Source organism: Lithobates pipiens, unplaced genomic scaffold (genome assembly GCF_037356315.1).
Source record: "Lithobates pipiens isolate NorthernLeopardFrog02 unplaced genomic scaffold, aLitPip1_a1.2 Scaffold_18, whole genome shotgun sequence".
Lineage (NCBI taxonomy): Eukaryota > Metazoa > Chordata > Amphibia > Anura > Ranidae > Lithobates > Lithobates pipiens.
The window spans coordinates 40,826,808-40,847,451 of record NW_027507758.1 but is presented as its reverse complement, the minus strand read 5'-3'; the positions used below and the strand labels follow the sequence as shown (position 1 = coordinate 40,847,451).

At 43.8% G+C, this 20,644-nt stretch overlaps 1 protein-coding gene across 2 annotated transcripts in view; it reads left to right on the top strand.

Annotated features, from left to right (window-relative positions):
- Window positions 1-281: 281 nt before the first annotated feature.
- LOC143987088 (uncharacterized) overlaps window positions 282-20,644 on the top strand; it is a 43,964-nt gene continuing 23,601 nt past the window's right edge. Inside the window, exons 1-3 of one of the 2 annotated variants that reach the window (XM_077485614.1) lie at window positions 299-653; window positions 4,150-4,349; window positions 10,509-10,671. In XM_077485614.1, coding sequence (XP_077341740.1) covers window positions 4,315-4,349; window positions 10,509-10,671 — 198 coding nt within the window. In that variant the 5' untranslated portion in view covers window positions 299-653; window positions 4,150-4,314. Of the gene's footprint in view, window positions 654-4,149; window positions 4,350-10,508; window positions 10,672-20,644 lie in introns of both variants that reach the window. The other variant, XM_077485613.1, reaches the window with a different exon arrangement.

The following is a 20,644-nucleotide window of genomic DNA, read 5'->3' as shown; positions in this document are numbered from 1 at the left end:
GTTTCGCTGAACTGTATTGCCGAAACTATGTTGGAACGCACGGCGCAAGTGTTTGGAACGCATCGCGCATGCGCAGTACGCAACAACGTGGCCCGTGTTTGTGTTGTGTGTAACATCACTTCCGTAACATTATGTGATGGTTTCGCTGAACTGTATTGCCGAAACTATGTTGGAACGCACGGCGCGAGCGTTTGGAGCGCATCGCGCATGCGCAGTACGCAACAACGTCACTTCCGCACCATCCTGTGATAGGCATCAAACTGTGACACTACACCGCCACCATAGCAACCACCCTGACCCGCCCCGTGCTCCCCCAGCATGCCGCGCTCCGCCCCCCTTCCATCCTGTGATTGGCTGATCACACTAGTCACGCATCCGTCGGTGACGTTCCTCCCTCGTATCGGAGTTTTCCCGCCATCTGTGTGAGGCAGCCCGGAGCTGAGGGGAGCCGTTGCCATGGCCAAGCAGAGCACTCGGTTCAGCTTCTTCGCCAAGTCCCCTACTCTGTCCAGGAGCCGGACCAAGAGCGGCCCGTCCTCCTCACCCACCGAGGCCGACCTACCCTCCCTGGGGGGGAAGAAGAACAACTCCCCTCCGAAGGAGTCAGCGGGGCCCCGAAACATGGAGGGAAGACCCCCGGGCCAGCACCCCAGGTACCGAGCGGGGGGCGGGGGGTGTGTATGTATGTAGCGGAAATATGAGAGGGACCTGTAGTACCATTCACCGCCAGGTGAGGGGGGGTGTGGATCAGAAATGAGGGACCTGCACTGTAATACCATCGCATGGGAAAAAAATATATATATAATATGCACTTTGCTTTTACAATTCAAAATTGTGATGGGTCTGTTGTGTGTTCTCCATATTGGGCAGACAATGAGATGTGGTCATTCCTCCCACACCTAATCCATACTCCTGCTGGCCAACTGCCATCTGAAGGAGTGAGCTGAGATTATATTTGAATAATAAAAATATATCCAGTATAGAATTCCCTCCAGTTTCCTACATTATAATTGAAATCCTACATACCTTCTCTGTGTCTCTGTCGGGGTTTTAGGTGAATACAGGGGCAGATGGTGTTAAGAACTGCCCTAAACCCCCGCCTGATACCCTTACGCACTCCTCTACGAGGGGCTTTGGGCTGTGCGGGGGGCTGGTTTTCTGCTGGTAAGTCTGCAACCATGTTTGATTGCATATTCGGGTCTCCTAAGTTGATAAACAAAAGATCCCCTGACTTAATCGCACTTCTATCACTATGAAAACGCGCCAGTTATAAAATAATCAGCAACGTGTCTCAGAGCAACAGAGCTCACGTCCTTTCCCAAGAAGAGAAATTCTGCAAGTGAGCCCAGCTCCTGCCAGAGCTCCTTTTATATCGGGGACTGGCCCGCTATGACATCATCAGGTGGGTTGACCAATGGGCATGTCGCAAGACCACTTTCTTTTTTTTTTCTTCTAACTGACATTTTCTAACTGACAATCTAAAAATAGATATGGTTTTGACATGTCTCGCACACTTGCTACAATAAACATGTTTTTTAGCTAGAAAAATTACTTATAATAGCCAAATATGATATATTTTCTGAAAGCATGAACCTCAGAGGTTGCCATATTTTACATCTGTATATATGGTTAATGGTGTTGCGCTCCACTAATAGTACAGATAAATAAAATAGATAAATATGGGAATATTAAGAACTTTTCTTCTTTTATATAGAAATAGACACTTTCACTATTACTCCGTTGCACCTTATTGGACATTGAACTATTCATTGTTTGGTTATTTTCAGATTTTTTACACTATGTGCACTATGGATTGAAAAAAAAAAAATATATATATAAATTTTTTTTTTTTTTTTTTTTTTTTCAATCCATAGTGTATATAGTGTAAAAAAATCTGAAAATAACCAAACAATGAATAGTTCAATGTCCAATAAGGTGCAAGGAGTAATTAATAGTAAAAGTGTCTATTTCTCTATAAAAGAAGAAAAGTTCTCAATCCATATCACTACTATTCATTGTTTGGTTATTTTCAGTTTTTTTTTTTTTTTTTTTACCACTATATTTTAGAGTTTTTACACTATATGCACTATGGATTGAATTATATTCTATATCACATTGTATATTGACAGTTATACCCATATTTATCTATTTATCTGTACTATTAGTGGAGCGCAACACCATTCACCATATATACAGTTTATCGATTTAGGGGAGGGTTTGAACCCCTGTCGGTGTTCAGCTGCAGCCAGGGGAGAAGAACTCCCCTCCGAAGGAGTCAGCAGGGGCCCCGAAACACGGAGGGAAGAAATATGAGGGACCTGTAGTACCATTCACCGCCAGGTGAGGGGGTGTGGAGCAGAAATGAGTGATTTGTACTGTAATACCATCTACTGCCAGGCGAGGGGTTGTGGAGCAACAATGAGAAAGGGAGGGGGACCTGTAATACTATTCATTGCCATGTGAGGGGGGTGTGGAGAAGAAATATTGGAGAGGATCTGTAGTATCATTCATTGCCACATGAGGGAGGTGTGGGGAAGGAGGGATCTGTAGTACCATCTACTGCCACGTGAGGGGGGTGTGAAGCAGAAATAAGGGAGAGGAAGGGATCTCCAGTACCGTTTACTGCCATGTGGGGGGGGGGGGGGGGGGGGCTGTGGCACTGAAAGCGGTTGTATAATCCTTTTTACAACTTTTACCTACAGGAAAGCCTATAATAAGGCTTACCTGTAGGTAAAAATAAATCTCCTAAACAGAACAGGTTTAGGAGATATTCCCCTCACAATGCGCACGGGGGATTCTCGGCTGAAAGTCCGACAGACTATTCACCGACGTGGGGGGGATGTGGAGCAACAATATGAGAAAGGGAGGTAGATCTGTAATACCTTCCACAGCCATGTGAGGGGGATGGAAAGCATGCAAATGGGCAAAGGGGGATCTGTAGTACTAATTTACTGAATGAAATTGATTCATTCAGATTTGTTGTGATTGGCCTCTACCATGTGATCACTGACCAATCGCAGCTAACAGCACAGTTGTATACAATGGATGGCATGAAAGAAAGTCATCCATTGTTTACAATTGACGTGATCTGCTGTGATTGGTCACATCGATCACATGACACTGGCAGCGGGCCGGTGCACTGATCAGTTGACGGCTGTGTCCGCTGACAGATTACATGGATGCAATGCCCTGTGCAAAAGTTATAGCGTTTACAAAATAGGGGATAGTTTTATGGCATTTTTATCAAATCTTTTTAAATATATTTTTGGGGGATATTTATTATAGCAAAGTGTAAATTTTTTTTATTTTTTTTTCAAAATTGTCGCTCTTTTGTTTATAGCGCAAAAGATAAAAACCGCGTGGATGATCAAATACCACCAAAAGAAAGCTATTTGTTGGGGGGGGGGGAAGACATCCATTTTTGTTTGGGAACCATGTCGCATGAGCGTGCAATTGTCCGTTAAAGTGACACAGTGCCGAATCTCAAAAAGTGCTCTGGTCTTTGGTCAGCAAAATGGTCCGGGGCTTAAGTGGTTAATGCAACTAGTTTAAAGTGGTTGTAAACCTCAGACATGAAATATGAACAAAACATATCCCTCTATAGTGTGTACTTGTCTCAGTTAAGAGCACTAAGTGTTACTTTTTTGTCTGCTGCTTCTTTTAGCATGAATCGCTTCTGACAAGATTTCCTGACACCAAGAGAAAAATGGTGATACAGGAGGGAGCTCCAGCTGACTGACAACCTCAGCTCTGTTGCTGTGTGAAGGGGGGGGGGGTGTACCTTCCCTCCAATCAGCTTTCAGGAGCTCTGCAGAATGTTACTTCAGCTCTGCCCCCACCCCCCCCCCCTTTTTTTTTTTTTTTTTTTTTTTTAATATAGACAAGCTTAGTAAATTCAGGACTTTGCCTGAAGAGGAGACCGCAGATACACAGGTACAACTTTTATATAGGAGATTTGTTTAATCTGTGTATATTGCATAAGGATTGTCCCTTCACTGGGTATATGTAAGGGTTTACAACCACCTTAGTGATTAGCTAACTGTATTTAGCTTATGTTCTCTCTCTCTTCTATGCTTGGAGTTCTGCTATAAAACGTTGGACACTTCCTGGGATATTATTAATATAAGAAATGTATTTTTCTGTCTGCAGTGTTTGCGATTTCTCACCTGGTGACCTTGTTTGGGCCAAGATGCCAGGTCACCCCTGGTGGCCGTCATTAGTTTACAACCACCCCAACGAAGACACACATTTCAGAGGAAAGGGCAAGTCTCTTCATGTTCACGTGCAGTTCTTTGATGACCCACCAACTAGAGGATGGATAGGCATAAAATATGTGAAGAATTATTCAGGTAAGTAAGCTCTTTAAATGTTGAAGTTTTATTTATAAACACTTTTTTTTATGTGTAAACCAGTTATGCTGGACTTGGTCAATGAGCAGACCAGAGGACAGTGGTGTGAGAAGAGCATGTTAATCCCTATCCAGCATTTCAGTGTCACTTTGAAAAGTTCTGAGCGCCCAGGGGGTGGGGAGGATCCACAATCATATGACCAATGTGACTGGCTTGCATAGTGGTCATTTGATGGGGAGCTGGTCCTGCCAGCTACTGATTGTTGGGATCTAGATGTGTCATTGACAGGGTGGATAAAATATAGATTAAAGAACATTACGGCTATGAGGGTACCTCATCCAACTTTGCATAGAGGGCCAACATGATGGATTATTGTGGTACCAGAGAGGGATTTTATACACAAGTTAATAAAGAATACATTTATTGTAACAAAATTTACACATAGAAAACACACAATAAAAACATCCGACTCATTGTAAGGTTCAATACAATAGTTACTGAAAATATCAGAGATGGTCGACGATATTCACTTAACCGATTCTGAAGAAGTTATTAACCACTTAAGGACCGGGCCTCTTTTTTCAGATTTGGCATTTACAGGTTTAAAACTTTTTTTTTTTTTTTTTTTTTTTTTTTTTTTTGCTAGAAAATTACTTAGAGCCCCCAAACATAATATAAATACACACACACACACACACACACACACACACACACACACACACACACACACACACACACACACACACACACACCGCCCTAGAGAATAAAATGGTGGTCATTGCAACAGCTTTTTTTTACACCGTATTTTCTCAGTGGTCTTACGAGCGTACTTTTTTGAGAAAAAATTCACCTTTTTGAATTAAAAAAGACACCAGTAAAATTAGCCCAAGTTTTTTTTTTTTTTTTTTTTGAGAAAGATAATGTTAAGCCGAGTAAATTGATACCAGACATGTCATGCTTCAAAATTGCGCCGCTCATGGAATGGCGTCAAACTTTTACCCTCAAAAATCTCCATAAGCGATATTTAAAAAATTCTACAAGTTGCAGTATTATTGATCTCGCTCTACCGATCGGGGCAATACCTCATATGTGTGGTTTGACTGCCGTTTTCATATGCGTTCGCTTCTGTGTGCGAGCTCGTCGGGATGGGGGGGGGTTAAATTTATTTTATTTTTTTTTTCTTATTTATTTTACTTGATTTTATTTTTACACTTAAAAAAAAAAAAAAAATACATGGATCACTTTTATTCCTATTACAAGGAATGTAAACATCCCTTGTAATAAACATGACAGGTCCTCTTAAATATGACATCTGGGGTCAAAAAGTCCTCAGATCTCATATTCGGACTATACCTTTTTAATAGGCGTGGGCGGAAGTGACGTTTTGACGTCGCTTCCGCCCTCCTATGGTATAGAGATGGGTGGGGGCCATCTTAGCCTCTCTCGTCTCTATACCCAGCAGAAGAAAGGACCCGACGGCTCTGCAGAAGGGGGGTGGCACCTCCCGCCACCGATAACGGTGATCTTGCGGTGAACCCACCGCAGAGACCACCGTTATCGTACACAGGACCGCCTCCTGTAAAGAGGGTTATCTCGCTTGTGGCAGCAGTATCTGCTGTTACCGAGATATCCCTCTTCAAAAAAACGACGTGTATTTACATGAGGCGGTCCTTAAGTGGTTAAGTGAAACGTGTCAACCATCTGATATTTTTTGTAACTATTATAGATGTTTTTTTTCGTGTTTTCTACGTGTAAATTTTTGTTAAAATGTATTCTTAACTTGTGTATAAAACCCCTCTCTGGTACCGCAAAAATCCATGTTAGTTCTCTAGCTATGCATATATATATTATTATATATATCTCTCTATATTGATATATATAATAAAAATGGATGCTTTTGGAGTAAAAATCTAAAGAGTTTTCTATTTAGCATGAAATGGAGCTTAGTTTTGTAGCATGAGGCTGTATATTCTGCAAAATGTTACATTTTTGGTAAACTCATTCAATGAATCCTAACTGAGAGAACACGCACTGCATTGATGCATTCACATATTTCAAAGTAATCACGAGATGAAACAAAGTTGAGGAATATTATTTTATCCCATTGTTTTGAAAATCTATGTACACGACAGACTGTGATTGTTTGAAGAGAAATGCATCTGTACTAGGCTGTAAGTGTGAGGCGGAAGGGCAAGCAGTAAAAATGAAGTTAAAGATTCTAACTACCTGCAAGAAGGAGTCCTTCAATTTTTAAAGGGCACCTGTCATTTCAGATCCATCATGGCAGCGCCTGTTAGCGGGCATCCAGTCAACTGCTGCTGCCACCTCCCTCGCCTTCAACCTAAGAGGGTTTTCACACTGCCGTGCTCATAGCATCGGCGGTAAAACGCCGCTATTTTTAGCTGCGTCTTACTGTCGGATTTGCAGCGCATTTCGGCCGCCCCCGCTAGCGGGCAAGAAAGGGTTAAACCCGCCCGCAATAGCGGGATTCTGCCAGCAGTAATACAGCTCTGCCCCATTGATTTCAATGGGGAGCAGTGGTGGAGGAGCGGTAAACGCACCGCTCCAAAGAAGCTGCTGGCAGGACTTTTCTGAACGTCCTGCCAGCGCACCGCTCCAGTGTGAAAGCCCTCGGGCTTTCACACTGGAGACAATGGTGCAGCAGTTTGAGGGCGCATTGCAGGCGCTATTTCTAACACTATAGAGCCTTCAAAACGCCCTCGGTGTGAAAGGGGTCTAATTGTAACAATGACAAGCCTCCATCCCTGATATGTATACAACAAAAGGAGGAAAGAAATGGGACTTTGTATGAGGCAAGTCACTGAATGCATACCTTTATTCAATTCGTTTATAAAATTATTAAATCACATTTATAGAGGGTGTCAATCTGAAATACAGGACACAATATAATGTAATAGTTATACAGAGCAATATAAAACTTAATAAGCACTATAGTTAAAAAAGGACACTCATCCATTCATAAAAGTTCAATGAACATAATTGATTTTTCATTGTGAGCCAAAATTGTCTAAGCATCAGTTCGATGTAATTCGACGCATGTTTCATGGCTCATGCAGTAAAATGCTCTGAAATTAAATCAGTGTAAGTATAGGATATCCCCTAGGACAGTGATGGCGAACCTTGGCACCCCAGATGTTTTGGAACTACATTTCCCATGATGCTCTTGCACTCTGCAGTGTAGTTGAGCATCATAGGAAATGTAGTTCCAAAACATCTGGGGTGCCAAGGTTCGCCATCACTGCCCTAGGATATAGGTGTGACTTAAGCCCCATACACACTATGGGTTTTTCTGCTGAGTTTTTCCTTCAGGTTTACCAAAACCATGTAGTGGAAGGGCCTGCCTGATTCAATACAAATTGAAACTTCTAATGTTTGACCTCATATTATATGGTTTTGGTAAATCTGAAGGAAAAACTCAGCAGAAAAAACGATAGTGTGTATGGGGCTTAAGTCACACCTATATCCTAGGGATATGAGCCATGAAACATGCGTCGAATTACATCGAACTGATGCTTAGACAATTTTGGCTCACAATGAAAAATCAATTAAACTGATAGTGTGTATGGGGCTTTACAGTACGGCCAAATGGTGACGCCCACCCTTTAAATCCAAGGGAAGAAGAGGGACAAGGATGATCATCTCCCCCGGGCCTGAGGTGAGGAGTCCCATCCAGACCAGAGACAACAGCCAGGTGGTGACCATGTCACGTCCATGTGAATCTGGTGTATATTTAACAGTCCACACTGCTCTGCAAGGGAAGGAAAATGAAACCATGTGAAATGAATGTGTTGAAGTAATTCACCTGGTCTTCTCCTGGCTGTTGTCTGGTCTGAGGTGAGGTGGGACACCTCACCTCAGCCCCGGGGGGGAGATGATCATCCTTGTCCCTCTTCTTCCCCTGGATTTAAGGTTGGGTGTTACGCCGTCACCATTTGGCCGTACTGTAAGTTACACACCTTTTTTTTTATTTTGAGAGATTGTTCTCCGTTTTTAACCACTTGCTTACTGGGCACTTAAACCCCCCTCAGTCCCAGACCAATTTTCAGCTTTCAGCGCTGATGTACTTTGAATGACAATTGCGCGGTCATACAACACTGTACCCAAATGAAATTTTTATCATTTTTTTCCCACAAATAGAGCTTTCTTTTGGTGGTATTTAGTTACAGCTCGGAGTTTTATTTTTTGCTAAACAAACAAAAAAAGATGCAAAAAAAAAAAAAATCATGTTTTAATAGTTTGTTATAAAATTTTGCAAATGGGTCATTTTTCTCCTTCATTGAAGTGCGCTGATTAGGCGGCACTGATGGGCTGCATTGGTGGTCACTGATGGGCTGCATTGGTGGTCACTGATGGGCTGCATTGGTGGTCACTGATGGGCTGCATTGGTGGGCACTGATGGGCTGCATTGGTGGGCACTGATGGGCTGCATTGGTGGGCACTAATAGGCACAGATAAGGCGGCACTAATAGGCACAGATAAGGCGGTTACCGATCGGCACAGATAAGATGGCACGGATGGGTGGCACGGATAAGTGGCACGGATGGGCACTGATGGGTACCACTGATAGATGGGACTGCTGGGCACTGATGGGTGGCACTGCTGGGCACTGATGGGCGGCACTGGGGTGCAGCACCTTTGAGGCAGATTGTGGGCACTGTGGGTGGCACTGTGGGCACTATGGGCACTGCTGGGTGGCACTGACGGGGGCACTTACTTTCATTCAGGATGGCACTGCAGGGGGCAGGTGGGCACTGGCAGGGGGCAGGTGGTCGCTTGTATTGTAGGCCGTGATCGGGACTGATGTCCCGATCACGGCCGCCGGTGATCGGCTTTTTTTTTTTTCTCCTCGCGCTGTCAGCGCGAGGAGGAATAATAGCCGATTACCGGCTCCGTTCTATCACATGATCAGCTGTCATTGGCTGACAGCTGATCACGTGATAAGGGGTCGGGATCGACCCCTTTCACGGATCGGTGATCAGGCGAGTCTCATGGATTCCCCGATCACAGAGCGCGCCGCGCGCGCCCCTCAGGGGGCGCGCAGGCCGCTCGTACACGGGACGACGTCAATAGACGTAGTCCCGGAAAAGTAGGTCCGCGCTAATGCCGTCATTTGGCAATAGCGCGGATTCCAAGTGGTTAAAGGATATTCTATACTTGTAGATATCGCTGATTTAATTTCAGAGCATTTTACTCCTGATGATTGGCATGAGCCATGAGTTGCATCGAACTGATGCTTAGACAATTTTGGCTCACCATGAAAAATAGATTATGTTCATTGAACTTTTATGAATGGATGAGTGTTCTCTCGTAACTATAATGCTTACGTCTTATCTTGCTCTGTATAACTATTACATATTTATGCAAATGTATTACATTATTTTGTGTCCTGTATTTCAGATTGACACCCTCTATAATATGATTTGTTAATAATTATTTTATAAATGAATCGAATAAGGTATGCATTCAGTGACTTGCCTCAAGTCCCATTTCTTTCCTCCCTTTTGTTGTATACAAAATATTGCGTTGGGTTTTTTTTTTTTTTTTGTGGGGAGAAAAAAGGACATCAATTTTTGTTTGGGTACAGCTTGTCACAACTGGGCGATTGTCACTTAAAGCAATGCAGTGCCATATCTCAAATGGGCTGATCATTGAGTAGCCAAATCTTCCGTGGCCGAAGTGGTTAAATCGAGGAGATTTAAATCAAAGCCACCCTGGTCATTGACACATCACTCAGTGCGTGCGTTCTCAAAAACCTTGGCAGCCCAAAGGTGCCTGTGTGGGAGTTGAAGCCCACCCTTTTGCCGTCGCACATTAGTTACGCTGGCAACAGGTTAGCTGCTTGCCGACCAGCTGCTGTCGTTCTACGGCGGCAGGTTGGCACTGCTGCGTGAATCGCCGTAGCTGTATGTGCAATACCCCCCGCCCCCCCCCCCCCCCCCACCACCACCTCATGCCATTCAGGAGGTGACCTAAATCGATATCTTTGCACATAAACAGTTTACTTATTGCCAGATGACTGAGAGCAGACTGTAAAAACCATGCCAAGCCTTTCCAAAGTTAGTTTAGTTAAAAATCTTTGTGTGTGTATATGTGGATCATTTTCTTTTTTTAAATGTCATATTTATTTGTACTTTTTAGGTTCCTCTGCCGCAGAAGCCCAAAAAGGGGCATGTTTTTCAGTACCAGGCCTGAAATAACTAAAGCAATGAAAATGGCAGATGATGCACTGAAAACCGAAAAGGACAAGAGGCTGGCACTGGCTGTTTGCACAGAACCTTCTGATACTGAGGAGGAAATGGAGGTAAAAAAAAAAAAAAAAAAAAAAAAAAACCTGACAAGACAACAATTATCAAGATGTGTATTTCCTCCCACCAACTGTTGCATAGATGTGTGCTGCTTTTTTATTCGGTTAACCAGTTGCCGACCGCCGCACGACGATGTACGTCGACAGCATGGCACGGGCAGGCATATTGGCGTACATGTACGTCCCTTGCCTCCCGCGGGTCGGGGGCCCGATCGGGCCCCCGCCCGGTGCCTGCGGCGGTCGGTTTTCGTCCGGGAGCGATCCGGGACGAGGGGGCGGCCATTCATTCATGGCCACCCCCACGCGATCGCTCCCGACGAATAGGAATCCCCCGTGACATCACTTCCTCTCCTGTAATGTAAACACAGGAGAGGAAGTGATGTATTCTCTCCTCCGTGTCGGTATTTTTCGTTCCGACACGGAGGAGAGCGGATCGGTGAGTTGCACCAACACTCTACACACACAGTAGAACATGCCAGGCACACTCACACCCCCCCGATCACCCCCCCCAATTACCCCTGCCCCCCAGTCACAGTGACACCAATGTCATTTTTTTTTTTTTGCATTGGTGTCATTTGTGACTGTAATAACTGTTAGGGCAGTTAGGGTTAGCCCCATTTAGTTCTAATGTACCCCCCTAACCCCCCCAATAAAGGTTTAACCCCGTGATCACCCCCCGTCGCCAGTGTCACTAAGGCTGGGTTCACATTGCAGCGGTTTATGAGAACGAATGTGATTCGCACCGCACTGCAGTGCAAATCACATCCGATCTCTGTGCGATTCGAGTTCAGCCATTCGCCGCACCCGCCGCAAATTCGCACGGGACCCTTTTTTTTGGCCCGCAGCAGAATCGGATCGCATGGGTGTTCACACCATGCGATCCGAGTTTGCAGATCGCACTGCGATATGCGAACTGATCTGGGGGTGTCAGTAACATTTCACTGACACTCCCAGCAGTTCGCATAGGGCAGTGTGAACTGCCGCCGGGAGGCATGCGATGCGGGAACCCGCCGCGGATTCGCGGCGTTTCCGCATCGCTCCAGTGTGAACCCAGCCTAATAAGCGATCATTTTTCTGATCGCCGTATTAGTGTCACAGGTGACGCTAGTTAGGCAGGTAGGTATTTAGGTTCGCCGCAGCTTTTTATAGCGCCAGGGACCCCCATATACTACCGCATAAAGCCCCCTGATTGCCCCCTAGTTAACCCTTTCACCAGTGATCACCATATAACTGTTACAGGTGACGCTGGTTGGTTAGTTATTTTTTTATAGTTTCAGGGCACCCGCCATTTATTACCTAATAAAGGTTTAACCCCCTGATCACCCGGCGGGTGTCATTTGTGACTAATAACTGTTAGGGCAGTTAGGGTTAGCCCCCTTTAGTTCTAAGGTACCCCCCTAACCCCCCCAATAAAGGTTTAACCCCGTGATCACCCCCCGTCGCCAGTGTCACTAAGGCTGGGTTCACATTGCAGCGGTTTATGAGAACGGATGTGATTCGCACCGCACTGCAGTGCAAATCACATCCGATCTCTGTGCGATTCGAGTTCAGCTATACAGATAGTATGGCTGAATTCGTGTCGCACCCGCCGCACCCGCCGCAAACTCGCACGGGACCCTTTTTTTGGTCCGCAGCAGAATCGGATCGCATGGGTGTTCACACCATGCGATCCAAGTTTGCAGATCGCACTGCGATATGCGAACTGATCTGGGGGTGTCATTAACATTTCACTGACACTCCCAGCAGTTCGCATAGGGCAGTGTGAACTGCCGCCAGGAGGCATGCGATGCGGGAACCCGCCGCGCATTCGTGGCGTTCCCGCATCGCTCCAGTGTGAACCCAGCCTAATAAGCGATCGTTTTTCTGATCGCTGTATTAGTGTCACAGGTGACGCTAGTTAGGTAGGTATTTAGGTTCGCCGCAGCTTTTTATAGCGCCAGGGACCCCCATATACTACCGCATAAAGCCCCCTGATTGCCCCCTAGTTAACCCTTTCACCAGTGATCACCATATACCGTATATACTCGAGTATAAGCCGAGTTTTTCAGTCCACTTTTTGGGCTGAAAAAAGCCACCTCGGCTTATACTCGAGTCACTGAAAATTTGCCCGAGCTGGAGGAGAAAAAGGGGCGGGGCCATGTCGCTGGCTGACGCTGGTGAATGGCCTGTCAGTTTGCCGGTCAGCACAATCCCCTCATCTTTCGATTCCCTTCGTTATAGTTTTTTTTTTTCCTTCGATGTGCTCTATGTCTGCAGCGGGGAGGGGACTCTTTCCTCTGTTTCGGGCGCGGAGGAATACAGCCTCTGCACCCGCTCCGCAGACCGCACATCGTTACTGCAGTGGGGGGACTCTTTCTTTTATTTCGGGCGCGGAGGAATCTCTGCACGCGCTCCGCACACCACACAGTATTAGCATAGGATACTGTGTGCTGCGGAGTGATATGCCCAATCCCCTCTCTCTCTCTCTACACAGGACTACCATAGAAAGAAGCAGAGAGAGCAGGGGCCGGGCAATCCAGTGTATGGAAGTAAAGTGAGGTGAATTCACGAGGCATACGGTAAATTATGGAAAAAAAAAAAACCTGCTTTTGTCTCATACTGTGTCATACTGTCATACTGTAGATACTGTAGATTAGAATCCTGTAATTTTTTTGTACCGTAATTGTTTTTTTAAAATCTTTAAAAAAAAATTTAAAATCTTAAGCAATTTTGTACGGTACTTAAAGGCTGGGTTCACACTGCAGAGGTTACGAGAACCGCATGTGATTCGCACTGCACTGCAGTGCAAATCACATGCGGTCTCTGTGCGATGCGAGTTCAGCCATACAGATAGTATGGCTGAATTGGCATCGCACGTGGCCCAAACTCACACAGGACCCTTTTTTTGGTCCGCAGCAGAATCGGATCGCATGGGTGTTCACACCATGCGATCCGATTCCTGTCCGAGTTTGCAGATCGCACTGCGATATGCGAACTGATCTGGGGGTGTCATTAACATTTCATTGACACTCCCAGCAGTTCGCATAGGGCAGTGTGAAGTGCCGCTGGGAGGTATGCGATGCGGGAACCCGCCGTGGATTTGCGGTGTTCCCGCATCGCTGCAGTGTGAACCCAGCCTTTTTAAACATAATTTTAATAATTGCACTTTAGGCTGGGTTCACACTGCAGCGGGAACGCCGTGAATCCGCAGTGTTTTCCCGCATCGCATACCTCCCAGCGGCACTTCACACTGCACTATGCGAACTGCTGGGAGTGTCAATGAAATGTTAATGACACCCCCAGATCAGTTCGCATATCGCAGTGCGATCTGCAAACTCGGACAGGAATCGGATCGCATGGTGTGAACACCCATGCGATCCGATTCTGCTGCGGACCAAAAAGGGTCCTGTGTGAGTTTGGGCCACGTGCGATGCCAATTCAGCCATACTATCTGTATGGATGAACTCGCATCGCACAGAGACCGCATGTGATTTGCACTGCAGTGGACCACATCTGAAGAAATCGTGGCGAGGCGCCGCAAAAAAAATGTGTCTAATGTGTTATCCAGAGCATTATTACAATGGCTACTGTATATTTATTGGGCAGGCTGTATACCGGTATGTGTCTAATGTGTTATCCAGAGCATTATTACAATGGCTACTGTATATTTATTGGGCAGGCTGTATACCGGTATGTGTCTAATGTGTTATCCAGAGCATTATTACAATGGCTACTGTATATTTATTGGGCAGGCTGTATACCGGTATGTGTCTAATGTGTTATCCAGAGCATTATTACAATGGCTACTGTATATTTATTGGGCAGGCTGTATACCGGTATGTGTCTAATGTGTTATCCAGAGCATTATTACAATGGCTACTGTATATTTATTGGGCAGGCTGTATACCGGTATGTGTCTAATGTGTTATCCAGAGCATTATTACAATGGCTACTGTATATTTATTGGGCAGGCTGTATACCGGTATGTGTCTAATGTGTTATCCAGAGCATTATTACAATGGCTACTGTATATTTATTGGGCAGGCTGTATACCGGTATGTGTCTAATGTGTTATCCAGAGCATTATTACAATGGCTACTGTATATTTAATGGACACAGGCAGGCTGTATGGTATATTTAATGGACACAGGCAGGCTGGACGGTATATTTAATGGACACAGGCAGGCTGGACGGTATATTTAATGGACACAGGCAGGCTGGACGGTATATTTAATGGACACAGGCAGGCTGTATATTTAATGGGCACAGGCAGGACACTGGTAGAATGTACGGTACCGTATATTATGAGCCCTAACACAGGCTGCTCTATGCAAACAGTCATGTCATCACTTTCTGTAATATCAGCCTGCATTAGGCCTCAAAAGGTACCCAAACAAGTCTTTTTTTTTTTTTATCCTGTTAGAAATGGATCCCAACACTTCTACCGGTAATCCTGGACCAAAAGAAAAACGCAGGTCATTCGAAGCTGGTTTCAAACTTAAGGTTGTGTCAAGAGCAGAAGAAAGCAATAACAGTATTGCAAGTAGGGAATTTTGTGTTGATGAAAAACAAGTGAGGGAATGGCGGAAAAAGAAAGCTGACTTGGAAAAGATTCCAAAGGCAAAAAAAGCTCAACGTGGTTTAACAACTTCATATGGGGCTCTAGAGACTGAATTGCATAAATGGGTTATGGAGTGTCGTCAAAATGGTTACTGCGTAACACGCATGGGAATTCGCTTACGTGCCCTTCAGATGGCTAAAGATGACAAATTAAAAGCACCAGGCATTGAAAAATTTGTTGCGTCAGCAGGATGGTGTACCCGCTTCATGAATAGGTTTGGCCTATGTTTGCGGCAAAGAACAAAGATTTCACAGAAGTTGCCAAAAGACCTTGATGAAAAAGTGATGTCATTCCATTCATTCATCATAAAACAAAGAAGGATCCATAACTATGACCTGGGAGATATTGGAAATATGGATGAAACACCGATGACCTTTGATCTTCCAAGCAACAGAACTGTGGCAAGTTTGGGAGACAAAACTATTTTTCTCAGAACCACAGGAAATGAAAAAAATCATTTCACAGTTGTTCTGTCATGTTTGGCTAATGGAACAAAGCTGCGGCCTGTCATTATTTTTAAAAGAAAGACCTTGCCTAAAAAGGTCAAATTCCCACCACGAATTACAGTGCGCGCACATGTGAAAGGCTGGATGGATGAAGACGGAACAAAAAAATGGCTGGAAGAAATTTGGAAAGAACGACCAGGAGCAGCCTTAAAGAAAAAACCATCATTGCTAGTTTGGGATATGTTCAGAGCCCACACATCTGATGGCATAAAAGAAATGGCAAAATCTTCTCAAGTTACTTTGGCCGTTATTCCAGGTGGGCTTACATCTGTATTGCAACCGCTAGATGTGTGTTTAAATAAACCTTTTAAAGACCGTGTGAGAAAGATGTGGCATGAATGGATGTCATCTGGTCAAGCCCGACTGACAAAAGGTGGAAATCTGATGAAGCCCGACATAGAATTGATAGCAAAGTGGGTTCGTGATGCATGGGAAGAGATTCCGGAGGACATGGTGCAACGCGCCTTCAAGAAATGTGGCATTAGTAATGCTATGGATGGCAGTGAAGACAGCGCTTTGTATGAGAACGACAGCAGTGATAGTGATGACTGCGAACTCAGTGATGATGACAATGTCTACGCTGATAATCTCACACCAGCTAATGCTGAAGCTCTGTTTGGACATACAGATGATGAGGAATCCAGTTTTGAAGGATTTTAACTCTTGTGTTTTAGCTTGGTTGCTGAATGAGCTAAGGTTTTTGTACTTTTAAAGTTATTGTTGATACCATATTGTTTTATTGACCCTCTTTACACTTTTATATTTTTTTACAGAGATAGTTTACTGTTTTTCTTTGAAATAAATATTCAAAAACATTATTGGTATCTATTTTTATTTTTGAAATTTACCGGTAGCTGCTGCATTTCCCACCCTAGGCTTATACTCGAGTCAATAACTTTTTCCAGTTTTTTGTGGTAAAAGTAGGTGCCTCGGCTTATATTCGGGTCGGCCTATACTCGAGTATATACGGTAACTGTTACAGGTGACGCTGGTTGGTTAGTTATTTTTTTATAGTTTCAGGGCACCCGCCATTTATTACCTAGTCTCACTAGTGTACCCCTAAATTTAGGGGTGTCTACTTTCCAAAATGGGGTCATTTGGGGGGGGTTTGTGCCATCTTGGCATTTTATGGCCTTCAAAACTGTAACGCCCTTAGAAAGCCTGAAGGCGGTGCTTGGTTTTCGGGGCCCCGTACGCGGCTAGGCTCCCAAAAAGTCCCACATATGTGGTATCCCTGTACTCAGGAGAAGCAGCAGAATTTATTTTGGGGTGTCATTTCACATATGCCCATGGCATGCGTGAGCAATATATCATTTAGTGACAACTTTGTGAAAAAAAAAAAAAAAGTTTGTAATTTTCCCGCAACTTGTGGCAAAATATAAAATATTCCATGGACTCAACATGCCTCTCAGCAAATAGCTTGGGGTGTCTACTTTCTAAAATGGGGTCATTTGTGGGGGTTTTGTGCCATCTTGGCATTTTATGGCCTTCAAAACTGTAATAGGTAGTGAGAAGTGAACTCAAAAATTTACGCCCTTAGAAAGCCTGAAGGCGGTGCTTGGTTTTCGGGGCCCCGTACGCGGCTAGGCTCCCAAAAAGTCCCACATATGTGGTATCCCCGTACTCAGGAGAAGCAGCAGAATTTATTTTGGGGTGTCATTTCACATATGCCCATAGCATGTGTGAGCAATATATCATTTAGTGACAACTTTGTGTAAAAAAAAAAAAAAAAAAAATTTTTTTTTGTCATTATTCAATCGCTTGAGGCAAAAAAATAAAATATTCAATGGGCTCAACATGCCTCTTATCAATTTCCTTAGGGGGTCTACTTTCCAAAATGGGGTAATTTGGGGGGGTTTTGTACTGCCCTGCCAATTTAGCACCTCAAGAAATGAGATAGGCAGTCGTAAACTAAAAGCTGCGTAAATTCCAGAAAACGTACCTTAGTTTGTAGATGTGACAACTTTTGCGCAAACCAATAAATATACAATTATTGACTTTTTTTTTACCAAAGACATGTGGCTGAATACATTTTGGCCTAAATGTATGACTAAAATTGAGTTTATTGGATTTTTCTAATAACAAAAAGTAGAAAATATCATTTTTTTTCAAAATTTGCGGTCTTTTTACGTTTATATCGCAAAAAATAAAAATCGCAGAGGCAATCAAATACCATCAAAAGAAAGCTCTATTTGTGGGAAGAAAAGGACGCAAATTTTGTTTGGGTACAACATTGCATGACTGCGCAATTACCAGTTAAAGCAGTGCAGTGCCAAAGTGTAAAAAGACCTCTGGTCATTTACCAGCAAAATGGTCCGGTCTGAAAGTGGTTAAACACTACAAAATTTTGTTTGACAGAAGGGGTTTGTAGCTGCTGTTAAAGAGCAAGTAAACCCTGATGGGTTTACTTCCTCTTTCATTCCCTGCAAAGGCAAAGCATAATGGACTACTATGCATTGCATAGTAGCCCATTATGTATCACTTACCTGACACAGGAGCCAGCGAAGTCGCCGCTGTCCCCTGTAGTCCGACGCATCCATCTTCTCGGTGGGGTCTCGCAGCTCCACCACTGTCATTCGGCGGAGCCGCGATAACGTCACTCCCGCGCATGCGCAGGGAGCCGACATGCGCGGCAGGTCCATTATTGGAAATGCCACGCTCAGTGCGCCTGCGCGCCGCTGTCTACGGCGCACGCGCCGTACACAGCGGTGCCTGTCTTCGGGCAAATATCTCCTAAACCGTATAGATTTAGGAGATATTTCTTGGACCTACAGGTAAGCCTTAATCTAGGCTTACCTGTAGGTCAAAGTGGGTTGTAAGGGTTTACAACCACTTTAAATACAAATATGTATTATGAATGTAGCCAGCAGAAACCTATATTCAGATTATCGGCGTGCAGATATCCATGCTGATGTGAGATATGGGAAAAGTTCCACTTTAACCACTTCCAACCTAGTGTACATCATATGACATCCTGGATTTTGATGGGAGCCGCCAGATGGTCCATGGCAGTCTCTATGACCTTCGGAGGCCGGGCGCTATGTTATGACTTTACATTAGGCCCGGCATTTGTAAACCGCTGTAGATTCAGCTGGAAAGGCTGAGATCATGGTGCGTGGGGTTTTTTTTTTTTTTTTTTCTTTTATTATTAATCTCAGGCTTGCAGACTCCACATCTCTCTGTAAAGAGGACCCGCCTTGCACTATTCCTATTGCAAGGGATGTTTACATTCCTTCTAATAGGAATAAAAGTTATTTATTTATTTTATTTTTTAAAGGGTGAGTGTGAACACCCATGCGATCCGATTCTGGTGCGGACCAAAAAAGGGGCCTGTGAAAGTTTGGTCTGAATGCAATGCAAATTCAGCCATACTATCTGAGAAACTGCACAAAAATTGAATTATTGTTATTGTTTATCTGCACTCATGAGGCTTTATTAGAACTTACAAATGTGTGCCTCTTCTGAGCACTACCAACTCTCATGGTAACGCAGACCCTTTTGATTCATGGGCTAGTATGCACATTTTTAATTTTTTGTTTGTTTTGTTTCTGAAATCATTGCAACTTGCATGATTTTCTGTTAAATGAAGTAGCAAATAAATCTGAGGTGCAAGTTGCACTGGTGTGAACTAGGGCTAAGGTTAACGTGGTTAAACATAATCCCTTCGCCACCTGTGGTATAGCCGAAAGAAGGATACAGCTGCAGGCTCACTTTGCTGGGAGGACGTCTATTGATGTCCTCCCATGACCTTGCAGCCTGCGTCCCCCCCTGCGACATGCATAAGCAGGGATCTGTGATCGCTGTGTCCTTAGGACACAGATGATCGGAGTTAAGAGCCAATTGCAGCGTGCTCGTTACCATGTGACCAGCTGTGTCCCATAACAGCGTAAACAGGATTTGCCAGTTATCAGCTCTCCTTGCGCTAACAGTGCATGAGGAGACCCGATAACCGACAAATCCACACAGGGAACATCTACACTAATAATCAGGTCGCCGATCTTCAGTGTCCCGAATTTATAAATTCGTACATTTTGTGAAAAAAAAAAATGCATTTTTCTTTGTTTCTGTCATACATTTTTGCTAATTTAGTAATTTTTCTTCATAAATTTTGGCCAAAATTTATACTGCTACATATCTTTGGTAAAAATAACCCACATTAGTATATATTATTTGGTCTTTGTGAAAGTTAGAGTCTACAAATTATGGTGCCAATCACTGAAAATTGATCACATCTGATCAGGCCTTCAGTACATCAGGTGTATCTCATTTCTTGAGACACTAACAAGTCAGGAAAGTACAAATACCCCCCAAATGACCCCTTTTTACAAAGTAGACATTCCAAGGTATTAAGTAAGTAGCATAATGAGTTTTTTTTAAGTTGTAATTTTTTCCCACAATTCTTTGCAAAATGAAGAATTTTTTTTTTTTTTTTTTTACAAAATTGTCATATCGGGTTATTTCTCACACACAGCATATGCATACAACAAATTACACCCCAAAATACATTCTGCTACTCTTCCCAAGTACAGCGATACCACATGTGTGAGACTTTTACACAGCCTGGCCACATACAGAACACCAACATTGATGTAGTACCTTCAGACGTTCTACGAGCAAAAATGATGCATCTCATTTCTCAACCACCTATTACACTTTTGAAGGCCCTGGAGTACCAGGACAATGGAATTTCCCATAAAATTACCCCATTTTGGAAAGCAAACACCCCAACGTATAATCTGTGAGGCATAATGAGTCTTTTGAATGGCTAATTTTTTTTCCAGAAGTTTTTGAAATATGTGGAAAAAAATTAAAACGCATTTTTTTTTTTTTTTTTTTTTACACAAAATTGTCAATTTATAAGATA